The following is a 25,714-nucleotide window of genomic DNA, read 5'->3' as shown; positions in this document are numbered from 1 at the left end:
CCCAGTTTGAGAACCACTGCTCTATGAGATTCCATGTCAATTATACTATTATCTACCAACAGAATATGATCTCTAAAAGAAAATTAGCATTTAATTAGCCTGAACTGCTCGCAGTGATAGCGGTAAGAAAAAGCTACCACAAGCACTGCGAGCAGTTCATAGGCCTTTCGATGTACCCGATTAATCTAATAAATACCGGAGATGACGTGTGATGCGAACGGCAAAGGGGCATCTTTACAAAATAGCAAGCGCAAATTTTGTTCGCTCGCTCAGACATAGAGGCGTCAACAAACCGCAAACAGCGAGCGCTCAATTTAAATAGCAGGCCCCTTTTTGGAACGACCGTCCGCAAATAGCGTCCGGCTCTGAATCAGGCCCACAGTTTCCAGAAAGTGTTTACACATAAGGAGTGGACATTATAGACCCTGGGTTTTCGAAATACCCAAGGGTAAAATGATTAGACTGAAATATAATTGTTCATCCCAATCTACTTTTGGAGTATCGGGAAAGAGATAATGGACACATTTTTAGATAGACCGAACACCAAAAAATATGAGATATGGTAAGAACTTACCCTTGTTATCTCTATTTCTACGAAGTCCATAGGGTTCCACAGGATACCTTGGGGGTATAGGTGTGACGTCAGTCGCAGGGCACCAAAGAGTTAAGCTTTCAGCCTCCCAGGATGCACTAGGTCCCCCTCCTATACCCCGCCCCCGGGCCAAGGCACCTCAGTTAGTTACCAAGCCATAGGCCGGAGGAGGAGAAGGAAGAGAGAGAACAAAGATCTGGACACATACAAGAATCACATTCTCACCAGAGGGAGACGGAAAACCGGTGACCAGAGCAAAGCCCATCTGCAGCACAGGTGCGACAGGGCGGGAGTCCTGTGGAACCCTATGGACTTCGTAGAAATAGAGATAACAAGGGTAAGTTCTTACCATATCTCATATTTTCTACTTCAGGGTCCATAGGGTATCCACAGGATACCTTGGGGATGTCCCAAAGCAGTATCCTTTAAGGGTGGGGACGCTCCTGTGCAGAAAGGAGAATCCGCCGCCCGAAGGAAGCATCCTGAGAGGCGAAGGTGTCAAACCTGTAATACCTCACGAAGGTATGGACAGAAGACCACGTAGCAGCCTTGCAGATCTGAACTGCAGAGGCACCACGTCGAGCTGCCCACGAAGGACCCACAGACCTAGTGGAATGAGCCTTCAGAGAAGGAGGGACCGGTAGGCCTTCATGAAGATAAGCTTTAGAAATAGCCATACGGATCCAGGCTGCCAAAGTTTGCTTTGAAGCAGGCCAACCCTTTTTACAGAAGCCATAGAGGACAACAAAGCGTTCGACTTCCTAAACAAAGAAGTGCGGTCCACATAAGTCCATAAGGCCCGCACAACATCCAAAGAGGCCTCACCCACGGACAGACCCGGTGAGTTAAAGGCCGGAACAACTATTTCCTCGTTAACCTGAAACTGGGAAACAACTTTGGAAAGAAACTCGGGCCGAGTGCGGAGCACTGCCCTGTTCCCATGAAAAACCAAGAAAGGGGGTCTACAAGAAAGAGCCCCTAACTCAGAAACACGTCTGGCTGAAGCAACGGCCAGAAGGAAAACAGTCTTAGCTGTTAGCCATTTAATATCCACTGAGCCCAGTGGTTCAAACGGCGGTCCTTGGAGAGCCCTCAGGACCACAGCCAAATCCCAAGGCGCCACAGGTGGAACAAAGGGCGGCTGAATACGGAGAACACCTTGCATAAAGGTGCGCACATCCGGGATTGTAGCAATCCTACGGTGAAACCAGACAGATAGGGCCGAAACCTGTACCTTCAAAGAAGCAAGGCGAAGCCCATGATCTAGTCCCGCTAGCAGGAAGGCGAGAATCCGAGACAGACGAAACTCCCGCGGTGCATAACCTCTCGGTCGACACCACTGGAAGAACGTATGCCACACGCGATGGTATATCCTCGCGGAAGATGGTTTCCGAGCTCGTAACATGGTACACACCACAGAGCTGGCAAACCCCCAGGACCTCAGCATGGCCGTCTCAACAGCCACGCCGCCAAAGACAGCCGAGTCAGGTCCGGGTGAAGACAAGGACCCTGAGACCGAAGGTCCGGTCGTAGCGGCAACCGCAGAGGACTGTCCACGGACAGACCCTGAAGGTCTGAGAACCAGTGCCGTCTGGGCCACGCGGGAGCCATCAACAGGAGCGTCCCTCCTTCCTGTTTGAATTTCCGGATTACCCGTGGAAGAAGGGAGACCGGAGGGAACAGGTATGCGAACCTGAACGTCCACCGGACGGACAGAGCATCCACCAGAGACGCCCCTTCGTCTCTTGTGCGAGACCCGTACACCGGCAACTTGTTGTTGTGCCGGGACGCCATGAGGTCGATTTCTGGAAGACCCCACCTGTCCACCAGTAGTTGAAAAACGTCCGGGTGCAGGGACCATTCCCCTGGATGAACGTCCTGGCGACTTAGAAAGTCCGCCTCCCAATTTAGCACTCCCGGGATGAAGACCGCTGATATGGCCGGAAGATTGCGCTCCGCCCAAACCAGGATCCGAGAGACCTCTACGAGAGCCGCCCGACTGCGAGTTCCTCCTTGCCTGTTTATGTAGGCCACGGTGGTAGCATTGTCCGACTGGACCTGCACCGGGTGACCCTGGAGAAACCGCTGTGCCTGCAGGAGAGCATTGAAGACCGCACGGAGTTCCAAGATATTTATTGGAAGCTCCGCTTCTGTCGGTGTCCACCTGCCCTGGAACAAGTGTGGACCCGAAACTGCTCCCCAGCCCCGAAGACTGGCGTCCGTTGTCAACAGGACCCAATTTGGAACCCAGAACGGACGTCCCTTGTTGAGGTGGGTCATCTTTAACCACCACGCAAGGGACAGGCGAACCTCCGGGGTGAGCACAATCGTCTGGAACTTCAGAGACTGAGGCAGCCCGTTCCACTTGGACAGGATCAGGTGCTGCAGAGGTCTAGAGTGAAACTGGGCGTATTCCACCATGTCGAACACCGACACCATGGAGCCCAGTAAGCTCATCGCCGAGTGTAAGGACACCCGGCGGCTGTGCAGACAACTGCGCACCCTTGACTGTAAAGCAGAGATCTTGTCCTCCGTCACGAAGATCCTTTGCTGTCCCGAGTCCAATAAGGCTCCAAGATGCAGAATCCTCCGAGACGGGATTAGAGTGGACTTCTGCCAGTTAATTAGCCAGCCGTGCCGTTGCAGCAGTGCAATGGTCAGGTCCAAGTGGTGTAACAGGAGCTCTGGAGATCCTGCCACCAATAACAGGTCGTCCAAGTACGGCAACATGCGGACTCCTTGCAGCCGCAGAGAAGCCGCCATGACCGCCATAGCGTCCTGTATGTCCAATGACACCATGTAGTCCCAAGGTTCCAGCGCCAGAATGATGGACCGTAGGGTCTCCATCCGAAACTTCGGGACCCGCAAAGACTTGTTGAGTGCTTTGAGGTTGAGAATCGGACGATATGACCCATTGGGTTTCTGTACCAAAAATAGATTTGAATAGAAACCCTGGCCCCTCTGGGAGAATGGAACAGGCACTATAACTCCAGCCTGGAGCATAGTGTGCAATACCTTCCGCAGCTCCGTAGCCTTGTTCCGGTCTGATGGTAGACCCGTGGTGAAGAATCGAACCGGGGGTCTGTGCCGGAAGGAGAGGGCGTACCCGTGAGAGACCACCTCCAGAACCCAAGTGTCTGTCGTAGTGAACGACCAACACCGGAAGAACTGCAGCAGGCGGCCTCCCACCCTGGGATCCCCCAAGGGGAGACCCGGACCGTCAGGCCGCAGGCTTGTCATCTGGCTTGGGGGCCGGACGTCTGGTACTCCATGCCTGTTTCCGGGGCTTGACCGATTTCTTAGGGCCAGCCTGTCGAGGAAACGACTGTGGTTTGGGCCTGCCCTGGGCCCTAGATGACCGAAAGGACGATGGTCCAGAACCAGAAGGAGCAGCGGCCGACGGGAGACAAGCAGATTTGGCTGCCGCCAGCGTGGCCACAATCTTATCCAGATCCGGACCGAAGAGAACTTCTCCGGTAAACGGCAACGCTTCCAGACCTTTCTTGGATCTGCGTCCGCCTTCCAGGATCGCAGCCACAAGGTGCGACGAGCAGCTACCGCTGCTGAAGAAATTCTAGACACCAGAGTACTAATGTCTAGAGCCGCCTCGTTGATGTAGGTGGCCGAATCACGGAGATTGCCAATCAACTCCGCTTGTTCGGCCGGACAGTCGGATTCAAAAGAAGCCTCTAATGAATCCGCCCAGCGCTCCATCGCTCTGGCAACCCAGCAAATGGCCATAGCCGGCCGTGCTGCCCCCCCTGCAAGGGAATAAGCGGACTTCAGGCCGATTTCTACCTTGCGGTCCGTAGCATCCTTAAGGGAGGACATGGATGGCATCGGCAATGTGGCACTACGGACAAGACGGGTCACGTGAGAATCCACCTGTGGAGGGGATTCACACTTAGCAAAATAATTATCCACGAACGGATAAGCCACCGCCAGGCGTCTCTGCGGCTGGTATCTTTTGCCAGGTTGTTTCCACGCCTCCTCTAAATGGTCCACCAACTGACCCGAAAGAGGAAAGACTGTGGCATCGCCCTTCACATCTTTGAAAAAGGCATACTTAGATTTAGCCGCTGGGGGAACTTCGTCCTCAATCACCAAGGCTGTGCGGACCGCCCGAATAAGTCCAGGAATATATACTTTGGACTTAGCATCAGCGTCCTTAGTATGGAAAGGTTCCTGATCGTAAGGATCCAGAATCTCCCCATCATCAGACGTCCCTTCGTCATCCTCATAAGGAGCGGACAGAGACGCCACCGGCCTTTTATGAGGCCGCATCACAGACTCCCCTTGCAACACATCCGACAAGTGCTGTAAAGAACTCGTCAGGGAGTTAACCCACGCTGGCTCCTGAGAACCCGGGAGCGGGGAAATAGGGAGACTGTGGGGTACCACCAATTGTCGTGGGAACCCCTGCATGGGTGACGACACCACAGACTGCTGGGACAAACCCATCGGAGTAAACGCGGGCTGCGGAGCTAACTGGCCCACTAAAGCTGTTAACGCCTGAGCGAAACAAGCCCAGGGCGGCTCCTGTACCGGTGCTGTAACCGTAATAGGCCGCGCCATGGACAACACTGCCGGCAAAGGCCCTCCGCGCTACCCTCCCCCTCCGCTAACGGTACTTTGCACGTGGTACACTGTAGCCGGAGGGGAAAATCACTTTCAGACATGATGGCACCACGTATGTGACCTCTCTCACCAATTAAGTATTAAATAGGCGAGAGACCACCCTGCAGCACCGCACCGCAAGGGCTTTAGCAGAAAGAACAGGGACAGTAATAAAGCTGACAGTTTAGAGAAGAATAGTTACAGGCAGCGCTAGCACAGTCACATACAATGCAGAGAAATAACAATTCCTGCACTAACAGCGCTGATCACTCAACTACACAGACACAGGGCCTGGTAGGACACAGCGCTGCATACACAGACCTGAGCCACAGCGGAGGAGAGGTATGCGGGGGGACCCAGACCACGATGCTTCCTTCCAGACTTCCAGCAGCGTTCACCATGCGTTGCAGAGAAGATGGCCGCCGAGGAGCAGAGAGAAGCTGGCCTGGGGGAGGAGCGCTGACACAGGACCAGTCAGCACAGTGCAGAGAGGGCTGTGTGCAGCGGGGGAGGCGCCGGCTGTGAGACAGGGAAGGCGCGCTCCCCTGGCATGCATTTAACCCCTGGGACGCCGCAGCGCTACCGCTCTGCTGCGGTCCGCTGTCCCAGGGGGTAGTGGAAGCGCAGGTTGGTCGCCTGGCTCCACGCTGCAGCCAGTCCCCAGGGAGCCCCCTGCCTGGGGACTTAGGACCATGTGATCAGCGGGGACCCACCGCGGGACCCCGCTGCTTACCTCTGTCCCCCTTGAATCCGGCCATGGTCCGGAGCATCTGGGGTCACCGCTAGCTGTGACCCCAGACGCCCACCAGCATCCCCGGATCAGTACCGGCGTTCTGGTACCGGCGGGGTGTAGGGAAGACAGCATGGACGTCAGGACTGACTGTCCATGCTGTTCATCCAGATATGCAGCCACAGCTGCATGAAGAAAAAGCTTCAGGGGCTCTTCTAGCCCCCACTCCAACAGGTGCACCCGACTCCGGCCGGGCACCAAACTAAACTGAGGTGCCTTGGCCCGGGGGCGGGGTATAGGAGGGGGACCTAGTGCATCCTGGGAGGCTGAAAGCTTAACTCTTTGGTGCCCTGCGACTGACGTCACACCTATACCCCAAGGTATCCTGTGGATACCCTATGGACCCTGAAGTAGAAAGAGTAACTATGCACAACCTCCAAAGATGTTAACAACATGAATAGAGGATATATTGAGAATAAATGATAAGAAAAGGAAGTGGAGACTCTACAAACCACATGTGTCATTTCTGTCCACATTTAAATGATAAATCCTATGAGAATTTAAAAAAAAAAAAAAAAAGTCTACAAAATAATTTAAACTTTAACAATATGCCGTATTTCTAGAATAGGGGATAAATCTATAGTTGTATACACCAACCTATATAAAATGTTATTCTCACCCATATGTTAAAGGAGTTTAAAAATAAACCAGCTCCACAATAAACAAAAAAACAGAAACTACATATATTGCTGGTACACACTGGCCGATGCACACAGGATATATCGGCCGTCGGGGCCGCCATCAGGGGGTGGGGACTGTCGGGACTGGAGTCTAATGCTGGAACTGACAGCCTGACCATTATTTGTAATGTAATATACACATTCAGAAGGTCGACAGGGTGGGCGGGGAAGCCCTGCATACTTTGTCAGTCCCGGGCCTCACAATTTCTGATGGCAGCTGGTCGGCCATTCAGTTCAACAGCCGATATGTCGGCCTGTGTGTACCCAGCATAAACATTTGCCAACATTGCAAATTGTTCATTTCACAAAGCATTTATTCAAAACAAATAAAAAGACCGAAATACAAAAATGCCAGGCACATACACTAGATCTATTATTAGGAGTATGATAAATTGCAGCCATTATGCATCGATACTCATTGAGGAGGTTATGATGCATGTGGGCCCATATCAGAATAATGTCAAGTACTTACTTGCATGTTTGTCTGCTAAGGAAATAAGAGTGCTGGATATGTCCCTCCTCCTATAGAAACAGACCACCTTCGCTTCTACATTTCCATTTGCAGTCTAAAAAAAAAAAAAAAAAGAAATATTGAAAATGTCTTTCATCATACATTGAAGCAGTTAAAAAGGGCACAGTGCATTATAGAGGGGACATACTTTAGCATAAACAATATCCAGCTTTATATAAGATATGAAGGGAACCAAACCTACATGTTATTGGGTATACACTACCTTCTATAGTGCCATGTGCACCATTTACGGCTTATTACCAAAGCAGCGGTAGGGAAGTTTTATGTGCACCAAGTGACCAGACAAAAGCATAGGATGGCCCAAGGAGAAGCCAAACTGAAGGACTGAATCTGGGAAAAACATCTATACCTTGGACTCATTTACCATCTATCACTTGCCCATATCTATCTATCTATGTACAATAATCAATGATACACACATACTCAATTCGATCATATAGGAATATTACAGTAAATTACTTTATTATTTTTGCTATGGGGAGGAGGTCCACATTTCTTGTACAACTTTTCTCAATGATCAATTGGAAAACGACACTCTTTTACCCAGGTAGGCCCACACTTAGGGGTAAATTTACCAACAATTGAGATGTCAATCTCGAGTGATTTAAGGGTTGATTTTCATCTCGCAAATTTACTAAAGGTAAAGTCGGGTGAGATAGAGAGAGATTTCGCTCTTGTCACTCGTAAAACTCGGGGGAGATAGCTAACTCAAATCAACTTACCATCGGGCAAATCGGAAGTACTTTTCACCTAAAATATACATCTCTCAAATTTACCAAGAATCGGGATGACAAGCTCAGGTGAGATGACAGCAAACGCTCTGCCAAATTGAAGTTTTAAACACTCATCTCCAGAGCTGCGAGTTTGCCAGAAACATACACAGATCAGAGTGATTTGTGTATGTTTCTGCTTGTAAATAGTTAAATTTAGGTTACCTAAAATGACGGGGAACAAAATAAGTAGGGTTCCACCGTAATTTAGGTACCAGCACCAGTGCTGGTTTTAAATATAGGGTGAAAAAAATTTGCGTAGGGGGTCTCCAGGGCCAGAGCATTATCACCCCAAGGCGCTCAGGCAAAGCCGGGGATCTCAGTAGAGGTGGGGACCCCCCCCCCCAAAAAAAAGGGGTCCCCCCTCTCCCGAAACCCCAGGCTCTTTCCCGCACTGTGGGTATGGGGGTAATATTGTGTAAAATCAAAAGAAATCTATTTCATTTTACAGTGGAACTACAGGTGCCAGCATGCTCTTTGATAAAGCTTCATGCAGTGGAAGCGAAACTAGTTAGAGGATTTTCATCAAGTGACACAGTCGTTTTGCTGACCCTGGACACCCACTTATTTCCACGGAGAGCCATAAGCGCTATATATATATATTGCGGTGACGGTGCCCACTGGCTGGATTCAGGACAGTGAGAGATAATCAGGCGGTCATGTGTTGACCATATTACAGCCTCAGGATTTCCCCATCAGAGGATACCCTTGTCCATTGGCCAGGCGGTAGGAGATACCAATAACCGCTACACCTCTTCAGGATATACAGGTGAATTATACGTACACTTCAAATTAGCGTGAAGTCCATGTGTCCTAAATAACATTATACTGTTTACATCTTTGGAAATCATTTCAGCGTTACCCCTTGTTTAAAACTCGGAGGTAGAATCAAGGGGATATTAGGACTCTCACATGTGGACTTTGATCGGGTGAGAACTGTCAGATCAAGATTGGTCACATTATATATGAAATATACAATTTTTTATATATATTTTTTATGTTTTTTTGCTTCCTTTAGTAAACTTGCCAGTTATGCAGGTTTTTATAAGGAACTAAGAAGTTCCATGGTAATGCATGATAGTCTACAGAATTTTATAATATTAAGGTGATTGTTATGTCATTTGTATACCACTATTGACATGCTTATTGTGTGTTTATTAAATATATGTTAGATTTATTTGGTGTCTTGAATTAATTTCTGCCACGTATTTATTTGTAATTACAAGTCCAATTAGCGCAACTCCACCAGTGTAATATTTATGTTTGGGATCATCAGTAGGTGATCTTTTATTGGGTTTACACAGACCCATAGGAGTTTGCAGCTGTGGTCTATTCTTTAATTGTAGTTTATTAGCTCCAGGCTGTCATTTGGTGGGACAAATCTATAAAAAGCGAATAAAGGTATGCCGGCCAGACCAAAGAGCCGTCCGGCAAAATGACTCCATGGCAAAAAACCTGCGAGCAGCCGCCCACGAGGAACCCACTGAGCGAGTGGAATGCGCTGTAATAGAAGGCGGAGACTCCCTAGATGCGGCCACGTACGCCTGTCTGATGGTCAGACGAATCCAGCGGGCCAGCGACTGTTTGGAAGCTAGCCAACCAGGACAAACAGTACCATACAAAACAAATAGTGTGTCTGTTTTACGTATGGCTGTAGTCCTCTCCACATAGATCCGAAGAGCTCTAGCAACATCAAAGGATCGTGATGCAGGTGAAGTCTGTGGAAGAACCAGTACCACAATAGGTTGGGTGATGTGTAAAGCCGATACCACTTTAGGAAGAAAATCCATTCTTGTACAGAGTTCTGCTCTATCCTCATGAAATACCAAGTATGGAGGACAACAGGATAGAGCTCCTAATTCTGACAAGAAGTGTTACCTTACACAAAAGGTATTTTAACTCCACAGACTCCAAAGGTTCAAACAGAGAAGATTGTAGGAAGGAAAGGATGAGATCCAAATCCCATGGAGCCGTAGGAGGAACAAAGGGTGGCTGTAACCGAACCGCACCTTGCAGAAAAGTCTGCACCTCTGGTATCAAGGCCAGCTTCCTTTGGAAGAAAACAGTCAGAGTTGAAAATAGAACTTTCAGAGAACCCAACCGCAGACCGGCTGAAAAACCTGCTTGCAGAAAAAGCAGAATTCTGGTTAGGTTGAATATTGCAGCCCCTCTACATTCACATCATGAAATCTAAGTCTTCCAAATACAGTGGTAATGTTTAGAAGTAACTTCCTTCCGAGTTCTAAGCATAGTAGGAATTACCTTGGATGGGATCCCTTTAACTCTCAAGATGCCCTTTCAACAGCCAGGCCTTCAAACGTAGCCGCCTTAAGTCTGGATAGACTAAAGGACCCTGTAGTAAAAGATCTTCTCTCAGAGAAAGGGGCCACGGATCGTCGATCAGCAGAAGTTGAAGGCTAGAATACAAAGCTCTGCAAGGCCAATCCGGACGACCAATAGAACTTTGGCCTTCTCCCTTTTGATGCGTTCCGAGGGAGAAGAGGAAACGGAGGCAACAGACAAATCTGGAACTGCCACGTTGTTGACAGTGCATCCACTGCCTCCGGGTCTCTCGACCGAGAGCAGTAGAGAAGCAGTTGTTGATTTTGCCTGGATGTCCATGAGGTCGACCAATGGAAGACCCTAGAGTTGGACCAGCAGTAGAAAAACCTGCAGAGGTCTGCCTCCCAATTTTCTACACCTGGAATGAAGATTGCGGCGATTGCCATTGCAAACTTTTCCGCCCAAGTTGGAATCCGGCTTACCTCCTTTATAGCCGCCAGACATCTGGTGCCGCCTTGGTTAATGGATGCCTCTGTCGTGGCGGTGTCCTACTGGACCCCGACTGCTCGGCCCTGCAACAGGTCATCTGTTGTCTGAATAGCGTAGAACACTGCCAGCAATTCAAATGTGTTTATCAGCAGACTTGCTTCCTGTGATGTCCAGCAGTCTTGGAAGTGATGTTCCTGAATCACTGCCCCACATGCTCTCAGACTCATGTCTGTGATGATAAGAGTCCCATCCAACACTCCAAATCTATTTCCCTCCAGTAGGTGTATTGAGTTCAACCAACAGAGAAGGGGTATCAGAGTTCTGGGACTAAACCATACCCGATGGTGAAGGAAAGATGGGATCCTGTCCACTGAGAGAGGTCTAGCTGAAACGTCCTGGAGTGAAATCGTCCATAAGGAAAGGCCTCTAATGCCGTAACCATCTTTCCCAGGAGGCAAATGCAAACATGCACCGATACCAGATGATGTCAAAGAACCGTCCTCACTATCTCCTGAATGGAAGGTGCTTTTTCCTGAGGGAGGAACACTCTGACATAAGATGTTCATGAGCATACCCAGAAATTGTAGCCTCTGCGTCATTTGCAGCTCAGACTTGGAAAAATTCAGAATCCACCCCTGACGAATTAGACAGCTGTGAGTTACTGTGATGTTCTACAATAATTGTTCCCTGGAATGGGCTTTCAGCAGAAGATCATCCAGGTAAGGGATAATAGTGGTCCCCTGTTACTGAAGGATAGTCCTCATCACAGCAATGACCTTTGTGAATATCCTGGTGACTGATAAGCTGAAGGGTAAGGTCTGAATCTTGAAATGAGAGTTCCGAACAACGAATCTCAGAAATGCCTGTTGAGGCATTTCTGAGATTCGTAGTTATCTCTGGATATCAAGGACGCCTTCCTTCAGATAGGGACGTGAAGGAAAGCGTCCTTGATATCCAGAGATATCATGAATTTGCCATCCTCTAGTCCCTCAATCCCCGACTGAAGGGACTCCATCTTGAACTTGAAAAGCCTTAGGTAGAAATTGAGATTCTTCAAGTTCAGGGTAGGTCTGACCAAGCAGACAGGCTTCAGAACCATGGAGAGACTGGAGCAAAAACTTTGTCCAGTCTGATGTCTGGGAACCTGGACCACCACTCTCGTAGATAGAAACTAGTGTATAGTTTGCTGTAAAACAATACTCCCGTCATTTTAAACTGGCCAACCTGTAGTAAAAAAACATAGGTGAAGGAGGAGACAAAGTCAAGTTGTATCCCCCAGAGAAAAATTCAATTATTGGTGATGTGCCCTACAGTGCAGCACACCCCACTACTCTATGACTGGTCACTAATCATCATAGAGCATACTAATCATCACAGAGCACTGAGTGCTTTTCCGTTTATCTATGGGTTTGAGGTTTGATAGCTTGTACTCCAGTAGTCATGACAACAGGAACTGGTCAGAATCTGGCTGCTTGTTCTACAGAATATGGTTACAACTTGCAAAATAGAGGTAAAGCCAAGTAACGATAAATGTATTAAATAGCCACCTGTATGATTGTCAGAGGGGAAGGGGGGAGGGGGGGGGAGACCATGTTATTACAATAAGAACAAAACCCTAAAATAAAAAGGAAGATGAGGGATATGTTACATTACCACACATTAAATAAACAGAATAGTTAAGTTAAAATTATGGCTTTTAAGGTCAAGAACAGTAAACATATAGCATGTACTGTTAATTTATTAAATTGCACTGAGCTAGATTACTTTGATGCCAAATTAATAACACCGTAAACACAGACAATACTTCAATAGGCTGGAAGGACAAATGCAGCAGGTCAGTGGTTCCCAATCTTTTTTGAATCGTGGCGCCCTAGAGTATCAGCATTGTTTTCAAGGCACAAGTGAAAAATAAACTGCGCTCAGCTAAAAATGGTTATGAAACGTAAATGATGTTTGCACCTTAATTGTACGGATCAGTATCTAACGCGATGTGACAATACAAATATTCTTATTCTCCATTATACTGAAATATTTAAGCGAACAGAAAATACAGAAAAACCCTACCAAAACATTCCAATATTGACCTGAAATGAATATGGCAAATGGAATCATATACTATGCTCAACTCTAATGTAGACACTCATGGACCTAATCCAATAACAATTTTCTTGCTACTGAAAATAAATGAGTGTGTCGGTACATGGATAAATATTTTAATGAAAAATACAATAAAATAAATAAGTGGACTAATGCATAAGTGGAATTAGTACACGTGGCAACATGTATATCCAAATGGTATGAAATATCAAAGTGTATATAGCACACATAAAGCAAAATATGTTAAAGTTACCAATTATCAGATTGGCGTAAAAAATGTCAATAATACAGAGGAGATCAGTTACAAAATCTGCTAGTCATAAATAGAAGAAAATCCTGGTAAATCAATGTTATGCATGTGTCAAAATCCCGGAAAAAATCACAAGGAGGATTTCCTGATTAGATGAGTAGGGGAATTGCGGAGAAAAGTCTTGTATGTAGAATGATGATGGTCCCGCTGATACCTGACAGTACAGTTCATCTCAAACCTCTCACTTGCCGACAAGTCCGTACTCCCTCCTCAAGAAGCCTACCCCGGGCACCTCTATACCAACACCTGAACTGTACTGTCAGGTATCAGCGGGACGAGGCTGATACCATCATCGTTACCCGCAGCTCGCTTGATTTGGATAGTCCCCACTGTTTCAGTGCACTAGTATTCCCTCTTTTGTTGTTTTCAAGACACCCCTAAGCCAAACGTTTGTTAATGAGAAATTGAGAAAAAAATATTAAGTAAATTGTGCTTACCTGTCATTCCTAGGTTGAGTTATGTGATGGTGGACAGGTTTGCATTTCTGTTTGTCCACATATTTACATTACATTGACTATAAAAATATTAAATTGGTGCTGGACCATCAAGCTGAGGCACCCCTGCAAGTCTCCCGATGCACCCCACGTTGCCACGGCACACAGTTTGGGAACCACTGCAGTAGGTTGTATGCCAAGGTTTCCCAAATGCAGATCTCAATGACATCCAGGCTTGTGCACATTGAGGTACTAATTAATTCACCTGTGCTTAAACATGGATATCTTAAAACCTGGACTGTCAGGGTGCCTGGAGTACAGAATAGTTTGGAACCCACTAGTGTATGCAATTTATTACATGGTCATCTGTTTGCAAAACTGAATACTATGAGGTAATCACAAGAGAATACTCACAATAGGTTGAAAATACAAAAAAAACAAAAAAAAAACCTATATAATGTGGGAAAAAGGGTCATCAGCTGTTTAAAACCTGTGAGAACCCATCATTTTAGGGTGAGAGAAAAAGACAATTTGCACAATGGATTAGAACCATAATTTTGAAGAAAAGAAAAGAAAAAAAAAAAAAGAAGAAGAATGTTTAAAATTGATTTTGACCTACAACTTTACAGCTCCCTCCCAGATTGTTTATAATATATATATATATATATATATATATCTATCTTCTTTTTTTCAGCCTAGCTCCGGCGGCAGCTAGAGAGAGGAACTTCTGTGCGCGTGCCCGAAAAGGGGGCGTGACCATTGAAAAGGGGGCGTGTCTATAAGACGCGTCGCCTTTTCGTCACTCTTGGGTGCTTGCCCGGCACTTACGGACATGTCGGGCAGCCCCCATGCCAAAAGGGAGAATAGATACCGGGTCTCCGCACATTTCCCCACCTGCCGGTCACTGCGACCCGCGAGTGAAGACAGCACCTGCAGGCTGTGAGTGCAGGCCTCACATTAGGATTTTATATGTGTAAGAGATTGGATTTAAAAACCTACCAATTGTGTTTTTCAGTCAACGATTCTCCATTGTTTCAAAGAGTCAGGAAGGGTGGCAGAAAATGTGTGTGGGGAAATGTAAAGCTGGGTACACACCAGTAAGCTTTATCTGCTGATCGACCAATCTGCAGATGGTAGGAGTTCATACACACTGACCAACCATCGCTGCAATCAATATATCTGTTCTGATAATATTGCCAATTACTCTTCGACTTTGTACAAACTGGAAGATCGTCTTTGTGTGTTCGTACACATATTATATATCTATCAATTAATTTTCTTGTAACACATTTTACAAACACACACACACACATCAGAAAATATAGGGGTGCACTCACCAGTCTTCAGAAAAAATATTCTTATTCCATAGGTAAAAAAATACAGCATTAGCTGAATCAACGTTTCGGTCCTGTGCGTGGAACTTTGTCAAGATAACAGTACAAGTGATATACAATCCCCTTTATACCCACCAGATTAATTGCATGACCCCTCCCTTTTTGGATTAATGTCCCACCTTCAGCGGGAACCAACCAACTTATACAATAAGTGATGAGATCAGTACCCATATAGACTTCACCAAATCACAACTCACAGGGAGCTCATCATTATGCACAAACACCCAATACCTGATAAGATGAATGCAACCAGCGCTGAGTATACATAAACCTCCAGCGCTATTGGTAATCTGATGGCTGCCGCCGGCGTGTGCTCCATCAGCCTTCACTTCCTTTCGTTGGAGCACAAGCAGGTCTGTCACCTGGGATACAGACCCAGCTTCTGGCAAAAACGGCAGTGTCTGGTGTCACGTGACGGTTGCCAAACAACCAAACTCGTTCAGCCGATTTCACATATCCCCGTCATTGATTACTTACTGATGTTAATAGGTTGCAATGCAACCACTTAAATTAACTAATGAATCGTGCGAGTAGTAGTAAAATAAGAAGTAACCACTGTTAATCTGAGGGCAATGAAGGGGGGAGGACTAAATGGATCCTTGTCTGACACCATTATATTACTGTATAAAACACACAGCCATCTCAAAATTAGGAAAAATGCACATACCTTAAACAATTAATCACCACATTAATACATATAAAGAATGACAATCAAATGTTTATTCTATGTCACAGAAACACCAAACAGACCCCCAAAAAATAAATAAAAATAAAAATGAAAAGTTAAAGTTGAGAATTAAAAATTATAGGTGATGCACCCCTAAGGTCAGTTCATATCAATCTAAGAACATTCCCAGATGTGTCACCTCATTTGTGGTGCATACACACTACTCTCTGTAGTCCCGGGCCCAGAGAGAGAGGGGGCCCGGTGGTGAGCATTAACAGAGAAGATGCGGCACCATTCCAAATAAGCTGCCAGCCGCGAGCCAATTAGAGTTCGCGGAATGGCAGCCAATCAGCAGTGGCCGCTCCTGATTGGCTTGTGGCCAGTACCTTATGTGAAATGTCTCCGACGCTTTCTTGCTGGCTGCCGGTGCATAACTGCGGCCCTGTAACCTGGGCCCCGCTCTCTCCAAACCAGCTGAATTAAGTACTCCCAATGCAGCTAGCCTGTCACCGTGCGTCAGTATGTGGATTAGGCTATATTTCCAGCAATGTGAGGGCTATATTATTACATAACCCCGTAGCTTCTGTGTGTACCGACACTTGCACCAGCACTATAGCAGGTGCAGTTTCTCTGTGTGAACATGGCCACTGTGGCCGCGGCGCTACGTCTGGGAGCACAGCCGTTGTCACTGACACGCCCACATCACTCCCATAACATGCCCATGAGACAGGCTGTTTTGGTTTACCTCTGGCTACCTCCCAGTCGCATCGCAGCAACACTCAACACTTTGCTGCCCCATTTCTTATACCTTCTATCCCCATGGTAACAGGATCTGGGTGTGTACACTGCATAACACATGCATCCTAGGGGTTTTCAGAACATAATCGCTCAACTAATGTTAATTAATGGTGACAAGTCCACTCTGAGATCAACTTGGTTGTTAAAACAATTTGGATCCAGTACAGCTGTACTGTCTAACAGTTTGTCCCATTCCATGTCTTCATGTACACGATTGTAGATTCCATATGATCTACATAATTGGACACTGCCACCTCTTGCTCCCCCAACCCATCTGATTCCTGGCAGTTGCATTTACCACCACAATGGCTTTGAAATGAAACAAACAAGATGTGCTTTAACTGCAGACTTTCAGATTTAATTTGAGGGTAACTACATCCAAATCAGGTGAACGGTGTAGGAATTACAACGGTTTCTATGTGTGCCTCCCACTTTTTAAGGGGCCAAAAGTAATGGGACTCAAAATCAACTCAAAAGCTATTTCATGGACAGGTGTGGTCTATTCCCTCGTTATTTCATTATCAATTAAGCAGGTAAAAGGTCTGGAGTTGATTCTAGGTGTGACATTTGCATTTGGAATCAGTTGCTGTCGACTCTCAATATGAGATCCAAAGAGCTGTCACTATCAGTGAAGCAAGCCATCATTAGGCTGAAAAATCAAAACAAACAAATCAGAGAGATAGCAAAAACATTAGGTGTGGCCAAATCAACTGTTTGGAACATTCTTAAAAAGAAAGACCGCATCGGAGAGCTCAGCAACACCAAAAGACCCGGAAGACCACGGAAAACAACTGTGGTGGATGACAGAATTATTTCCATGGTTAAGAAAAACCCCTTCACAACAGTTGGCCAAATCAAGAACACTCTCCAGGAGGTAGGTGTATATGTGTCAAAGTCAACAATCAAGAGAAGACTTCACAAGAGTGAATATAGAGGGTTCACCACGAGATGTAAACCATTGGTGAGCCTCAAAAACAGAAAGACCAGATTAGAGTTTGCCAAACATTATCTAAAAAACCATTACAGTTCTGGAACAACATCCTATGGACAGATGAGACAAAGTTTAACTTGTACCAGAGTAATGGGAAGAGAAAAGTATGGAGAAGGAAAGGAACTGCTCATGATCCAAAACATACCACCTCATCAGTGAAGCATGGTGGTGGTAGTGTCATGGAGTGGGCATGTATGGCTGCCAATGGAACTGGTTCCCTTGTATTTATTGATGATGTGACTGCTGACAAAAGCAGCAGAATGAATTCTGAAGTGTTTTGGGCAATATTATATGCTCATATTCAGTCAAATGCTTCAGAACTCATTGGACGGTGCTTCACAGTGCAGATGGACAATGACCCGAAGCATACTTTAAAAGCAACCAAAGAGTTTTTTAAGGCTAAAAAGTGGAATGTTATGCAATGGCCAAGTCAATCCCCTTACCTGAATCCGATTTAGCATGCATTTCACTTGATGAAGACAAAACTGAAGGGAAAATGCCCAAAGAACAAGCAGGAACTGAAGACATTTGCAGTAGAGGCCTGGCAGAGCATCACCAGGGATGAAACCCAGCATCTGGTGATGTCTATGCATACCAGACTTCAGGCTTTAATTGCCTGCAAAGGATTTGCAACAAAGTATTAAAAAGTGAAAGTTAGATTTAGGATCGTTTAGTTTGTCCCATTACTTTTGGCCCCTTATAAAGTGGGAGGCACATATAGAAACCGTTGTAATTCCTACACCGTTCACCTGATTTGGATGTAATTACCCTCAAATTAAATCTGAAAGTCTGCAGTTAAAGCGCATCTTGTTTGTTTCATTTCAAAGCCATTGTGGTGGTGAATAGAGGCCAAAATATGAAAATTCTGTCAATGTCCCAATATTTATGCACCTGACTGTACATCCAAAAAAATATGTGCAAAATAAATAAAATATTATTTATATTTATATTTCATGTATTTTCATGTATTTCATGTATTTCATTTATTTAGCCGACGTTTCAAGGCTGGAAAGGCCTTGTCATCAAAACGTCGGCTAAATAAATATGCACTTTTTGCTTTAATACAAGTCCGGATGAGTGCCGCCTCCTTCTACTAAGGGGAGCCCTGTTCTGTAAGTGTGTGTGTATGTGTGTGTGTGTGTGTGTGTGTGTGTGTGTGTGTGTATAATATATATATATATATATATATATATATATATACACACATACACACATACATACACACATATATATACATATATATAGTCCAATAAGCCCGGCACTCCAAGGGTTAATGATTATTGACCTGCTGCGGTGCACATCCAGGGAAATGAAACCCTTGTATAAATAGTAATCAGAAGGAGGCACTCTGCAGACTTTCATCAGAATAAAACTAAGTCCTTTATTCCATTCCTACGGCGTTTCGGGTTACCCCCCGTCTTCAGGGACAAGCAATACAGTATTGCTTGTCCCTGAAGACGGGGGGTAACCCCGAAACGCCGTAGGAATGGAATAAAGGACTTAGTTTTATTCTGATGAAAGTCTGCAGAGTGCCTCCTTCTGATTACTATTTATATACATATATATATATATATATATATATATACACATACATACATACATACATACATACACACATATATACATATATATGCGCATTTTTTTTAATCTAGTAACTTTAGAGATGGCAACTCTCCAATTTATAGAAAATGGTGTAAATAATTGTGCTCGTTGAGTCCCCGTGGGGTCACCGTGTCCAATTGGTGTATCCATTTGGATTATTTTGTCAACAGGCGGTCTCCATCACCTCCCCTCCTTAGAGGGGAGACCCAATCAATCATCATATATTTTATTGTAGAAATTTGATGTTCCAGTTGTAAAAAGTGCGCCGCCACCGGCTTATTGGTACTACCTCTTTCATAGGCAAGCTTGATATCTGACCTGTGTTGGGTCATACGTTCTCGAAAAGTTCTACTCGTCTTGTCGACATACATTAGCTCAAATGGGCATAACAAAATGTATATCAAGTGGTCTATTTGGCACGACATCCGATGTTCTTGCTGAATGCGTCTCCCACTCTGTGGATGTGGAAACGAACTCCCGACCAGCAGTGCCCTGCACATAGTGCAGCAAAAGCATCCTTTCTTCATGGATAACCAATTTCCAGAAGGTTCTTGTGTATTCGAGAAATATCTGCTATATAGAAGATCTTTTAGATTAGCTCCTCTCCGTATACTCAGTGGTGGTCTTTTCCCAACCTTGCCCAGGCTTGTATCTGTGCTGAGGAGCGACCAGTGCTTTTTAACGGACCTTTGAACCGCCCTTAATCCTGTGTCTCCCTGGACACTTAGTATAAGCCTATCCTCTTGGGTAGATAGGGGTGTAGGTTTTCTGGTCCAATTGAATAAGTCACGTGCCCTGGTTAGGCTTTTATCTATGATCTTTTTACTGTATCCACGCGTTTGAAACCGCTGCCCAATCTCCTTCAGTTGTATTTTCACAAGGTCACTTTCAGAGTTATTTCTGAGGACCCTCATGAATTGTGCTATTGGCAAGTTGTTTTTTAAGGCATCTGGATGGTGACTGGTTGCTAACAGGGTCGTATTTCTGTCAATTGGCTTACAATATAATGTGTAAGCCAATTTTCCACCCTTTTTAAACACCACATCAAGGAAGTTCATATGATAACCATCAATTGCAGAGGTAAAACGCACCGGGCTATCGATGCTATTCAAATTTTCAGCCATGAGCTGGAAGGATTTAACGTCACTCCGCCACATTAAAAAAAAAGTTGATAAATCGATGGTAGTATAATATTTGTTCTCGATATTTTGACAAAATATGGTTTTGTTCATATTCATCCATATACAAATTTGCGTACACCGGGGCCATGTTACACCCCATTGCTGTCCCAGATTTTTGTATATAAAAAATCACTACCATATAAACAGTCGTTACACTCTAACACTGTGCGTAATAATGTAAGTAAAAATTCAGTTGGTGGTCCAGTAAGCATACCTTGCCGGACTGCCTCTACACCACCATCGAGTGGGATGATGGTGTAGAGGGAGCTCACATCCAAGGTAGCCAACAGACAGTGCTCTGCTGGTAGATCTTTAAGTGAACTTATTCCCTGCTGGTGTTTCTTACATAGCTTTCACACTGTATCACGTATTCCTGCAGATAATGATCAATTAATTCTGCTGGAGGCCAGACCCCCAGGCTGTTATCATCGGTCACCCGGGGCGATCCTCAAGTGTCTTGTGTACCTTCGGGAGGGTATATAATAATCGGGACTATCGGGAATTCTGATACATGTATCATTTATCCACCTTTCAACGAGCCCCAGTTCAATCAACGCATCAACCTTTTTCTTGAACCTGGGCATAGGGTTAAAGGGCACCTTTTCATGGTATCTCTATCACTTAACTGCCTTCTAATTTCCAGATCATACTTAGTAGCATCCTGGAGCACAACAGCTCCCCCTTTATCTGCTCTACGGATCACCACTGAATGGTCATCACGTAGAGCTCTCAGAGTAGATCTTTCTGCTTTAGGTTATCAAATGTTTTTTGTTTAGCAGTGCCCTCCTTAACCCCAGCATTAACCATTCCCAGGAACGTTTTGATGCTTGGGTTATTAGAGGACGGGGTCAAAACAACTAGGCTTCTTAAATCTGCTTACTGCTGTCGAAGTTTTATTTTGTTCTTCTGAAAAACACTCCTTGAGCCTCAGTTTCTTCCCCATTTTATAGCGGTCAATAGATCAGTTGAAGCTGTCAAAATTAAATGTTGGGACAAAACTGAGGCCCCTGGAGAGAAGGGACATCTCTGCTGCACTGAGATTCCGTGTTGATAGATTAAATATTAATGTCTCGTTCCCAGTCTGCTGCGCGGATGACCTCTTTTGTTTACCCACCCTCAGGTGCGGCCTTCAGTGTTTTTTCCGGGGATAGTGATCTGCTACCTTGTGGCCATCCCTAAAAAAAAAATCACCCAATGGAGGTCTGGCATCAGTACTTTCGGATTCTGAAGTTGATTTCGATGTGGTAGTGTCTAATCTCAACTCCCTATTAGGGAGTCTATAACGTCCTCTATAGGCTGACCGACCTGTGTTACCATCACCCGATGGCCAACGGTAAACAGTATGATTTTTATAATCTTATTCTACCGTTTCTAGTTTTTTCCTTTTGAATGCCACATTATCTGCTTTATATTTCTCTACTTGAATATTTAATTTCTCCAGTCAGGGCTCAGTGTTGTCACCACTCAGTAAACTGCCAAACTCTTTATCAAATGAGGAAATCTCCCTTCGTGTCCTGTTCAAGTCTACACCCACCTCTTCTATTACCAAAAGCAGCAGATCTAGGGAGCATTTATTAAGGATCCCACACCATCGGCTGCAGAAACTTGGATTTCTGCAACCGATGGTGGGCACATTACTGATCCTAAACCCCCTGGGTATATGTCTAGTTCTATAATATTCGGACAAAAATTGTCCGTGTAGCATCAAATCAATCTCCTGCTTTCTTAATCTGCTCAATTTGTTATAAATCTCTGTGGGTGTCTGTGTAGGTAGAGTATCAAACTCCAGCTATTCAAACAGGACTCTAGCCGCATCATCGTCTGTGAGGGTGACTTGTGCATTCTCTGCGTCACTGAGTTGTGCATCACCCAAGAAACTCTGGCTGGCTGACATTATAAGTGTTAAATTCAAAACCACTTAGAATCTGTAACAAATAGCCTATAATTAATCCCAGAATCTATATAAAAAAACAAACAACAACATAAAAACACACAAATAAAATGAAAAAAAAAAAAAAAAAAAAAATGAGGAAACACACACACACACACACACACACACACACACACACACACACACACACACGTACGTATTCACTTTATATTCTTCTGTAAAAAACAGACAAATCCGCTTTATGGGTAGAAACATACTCCAAAACAGCAATAAATTCAATATTATGCTATATTCCGGACTCCGGAGGTAGAAGCACTGTTACGAAATGGTCAGGGTGTTTGGTGAAGGAAGCACATACATATGTCCTCCCTTATAATATACAAAGTAGCAACCAGAACACGCTGTTGCAAACATCAGGCTTTGCCTGGGGTGACAATCCATTGGTACTCCTTTAGCACCAAATCCATATTTATAAATTTGCGATTCAGCAGGATTCACTCACCAGGACTTCTTATTGTAGAAAAAGATAGGAACTAACTGATAGCTGTATGTTTGACCCGGGGTCGTTATTTTGTGCTCCGAAAGTGACGCGCAACAGACCTCCACTGCAAAACGCGGGACTTCAGGGTGCCTGACACACACGTCGGAGATGTGATCCCTTACCAAGGTGGTGTAAGGTAGGATGGATTGTACACCCTAGTAAGATAACTAAGTCTAAGATGGTATGACGATCACCAGGAGGTTGTATGGGAGAATGAGTAACATGATAGTTGTGATATTTAGATAAGTTTTCCTCGATATGTACTTCACTTCCGGTCCCGGGGGAGCCTATGGGAGGAGTTAGCTTATTGAATAATTGACAATGGTACTTTAGGGAGCTCAGTTGGGGCTAGAGTTGTGTGCTTGCTTTTATCCTCTACACGGGTGGTGTCATGAAAAAGGCCGCGTTCTGACGGTCAAAACGTCGACTATGATACTATTTATGTGAACTAATAAAGTGAGACTATCTTTTTCTACAATAAGAAGTCCTGGTGAGTGAATCCTGCTGAATTGCAATATATATATATATATATGACAAAAATAGAATAGATCTGTGGCGCTGCTCCTTAAATTGTTCAGTCTCAATGGTAGGTGGTACTACTGGAAGTCTTTTTCCTCCTTCTAGCAATATGTGTTACTACACTGCTTTTTAGCAACCAGGTGGCAGCTTAGTCCTTGAAAATGCCAATCGGTAGGCCGGATAATCTAGGAACAAAAGGGGGGAACAAGGACAAGTGCCTGATAGTGTAGTAGTTAAAAATACCATGAATTAAATGTATATATATTCATATGCGCGTACCATAGACATACTTGTATGTTAAGCATATAAGGAAACAATCCTTAGATCGCAGTCAAAAGGGTTCCACATCAGACGTGACCTTCAGCTTATATTTCTTCGCCCAGGGAATCACCGACCAGATAGCTACAACCTGGAGTATAGTGATTCACTCAATCATTCACATCTATGCCACAATCAGTGAAGTCTGTCCTTGATGGAAAACATGCCATAGTATCTGCAAAATAACAGGATACTTTTCTAGTCCATATATCTTGTCTGAATGACCATTTATATCTGTTTTCTGGCATTTAGGAGCAAATTGCTGATCATCATTTACTCCCATACGTTACCAGATTTTCATTCCAACCAATCAACTAGTTGGATGGTTGGACAGAAAATCTTTAAGTGTGTACCCAGCATAACCCTCCTAAAACCCGGCCAGGATCCAACTGGACCACCTCATGTTGGTTTCATCCCAATCAGTACAGGGGTGTCAGGGTGCATAACCGGACAGACAAACAAACCAATGAATTATATATATCACAGCAAGAATTATTATGTTAGTAAACAGCAGCCCAAGTCTATTGAAGCATATATTTGATAATTATGAGGTGCATTTTGGACATGTTTGCAGACAGACAGATATTATATATTTTTTTCTTTATACTGCAGCTTGTACTGTCTCCTCACTGGCCCCAGGTCAGTGTCCAGAGTCTTGAGTCCCCTGTGACCAGCTCCTGCCCGAAACCACATTTTCCATCCCAGCTCCTGCCAGCAGACCAGACAGGTAGACCCGGCGGGGGGTTGGGGATCCGCAGCTGCAACATGTAAATGACAGCTGGGCAGACCAGGCCGGGAGGGGGGGTTATGCTTGTTCACGGGGACAGAGGATGCAGGATTGGAGCCGCCTCCGCGTGACAAATCCTGGCACAGTCAGAAGTGATGGAGTGGGCCGCCCACTAGATGACGTGCAAAGCAGCCGACCTATCATGTAAGATAGGTCTGTACATACCAGCAGATGCACCATAGATATTCACCCATTCAATGGATCGAGTGATATATCCATCAGTGTGTAGCCAGCTTAAAACCAAAATCACTTTACACACACACACACACACACACACACACACACACACACACACTATAATAAATATATATTATATATATATATACACACACATACACACACACACACACATATATATTCTAATAAAAATTATTATTACACAAGTACACTGAAATGTTAAATTATGCAGCACTCAATCAAGATAACGTAGGGATACAATGTAAACAAGGAGGAGAAGGGAACAGAGGCCCTGATTCAGAGCCGGACGCTCTGACAGAGCGCTCGCTCTGAATCAGGGCCGGCCTTCTTGTTTTTTAGAGCGGCCTCCTGGCTGCTCGCTTAGCTGTGGGTGACCACCCATAGCTATAGCGAGCGGCCAGGAAGATGGTCGCGATGGTCAAGACCATCGCGACCATTGGGCTTGCAACGAGACCCTTGTGGTAGGGTCTCATTGCCGCAAGCCCCAGAGAGATTTAGGCTCTCACAGAGCCGAAATCTCTCCCACTGACATCACTCGTGATGTCAGTGGGGCCGCCCCCAAACTAAGGTGTTCACATGGGAACGCCTCCGTTTGGGCAGCTACTCCCCCGGCCCGCCCACCAAAGGGGGCGTGTTGTCACTCAACATTGACAGCACGCCCCCTTTGGTACGAGACCCAGTCGCTATCCGGGTCTCGCACATGCGCACGACGGAGCAGGCTCAGTCTTGCGCATGCGCACTGGGCCACCATCGACCCGCTTGCGAGCGCATAGAAGGGAAGAGACAGAATCATTCGATAATATCAATATATTGATTTCATAAATGCTTTAAAAAAAATTCTAAAATGAAAAACTCAAAAAGGCAAGGGCAATCAATCCAAAGAACAATGCACAAATAAAAGAACAGACTTAGTGGGCATTTTTATTTTGCAATGAAATTTTATGCTCAAGTCTATTTTGCTAGTAAATGGCTGTGTGTCCTCCAATAAAAGAATAACCTTGCACGTGCTCATTCTAAAATTTTCTGAATTTAAATAATTATTGCATTTTGGAATATTGATGCAAGAGTAGGTGCAGACATGCACTTATTCTATATGAAACACCCCCAAACTGATCTACACACAAGCATAAAGGGGCACATCCACTAGCAGACTTTGAAACGACTGCACAATTACGACATTGTAATCGTGTAGTCGTTTCACAGTCTGTGCTGTGCCTACACTGAACGATCAGT

General features: G+C 45.2%; 1 protein-coding gene across 1 annotated transcript in view; it reads right to left on the bottom strand.

Annotated features, from left to right (window-relative positions):
- The window catches only part of LOC148442449 (metastasis-associated protein MTA1-like), a gene marked incomplete at its 3' end in the record, with an annotated part of 107,199 nt that overhangs the window by 30,279 nt on the left and 51,206 nt on the right, over positions 1-25,714 (bottom strand). The window contains exon 3 of the mRNA XM_088463932.1: positions 7,152-7,245. Within this exon, the coding sequence (XP_088320058.1) occupies positions 7,152-7,245 (94 nt within the window). The remainder of the gene's footprint in view (positions 1-7,151; positions 7,246-25,714) is intronic.

The sequence above is a fragment of the Taudactylus pleione genome, unplaced genomic scaffold (assembly GCF_031769625.1).
Source record: "Taudactylus pleione unplaced genomic scaffold, aTauple2 ptg001508l, whole genome shotgun sequence".
NCBI classification, from domain to species: domain Eukaryota; kingdom Metazoa; phylum Chordata; class Amphibia; order Anura; family Myobatrachidae; genus Taudactylus; species Taudactylus pleione.
Note: the sequence above shows the minus strand (reverse complement) of the source record. Positions and strands in the feature narration are given on the sequence as shown.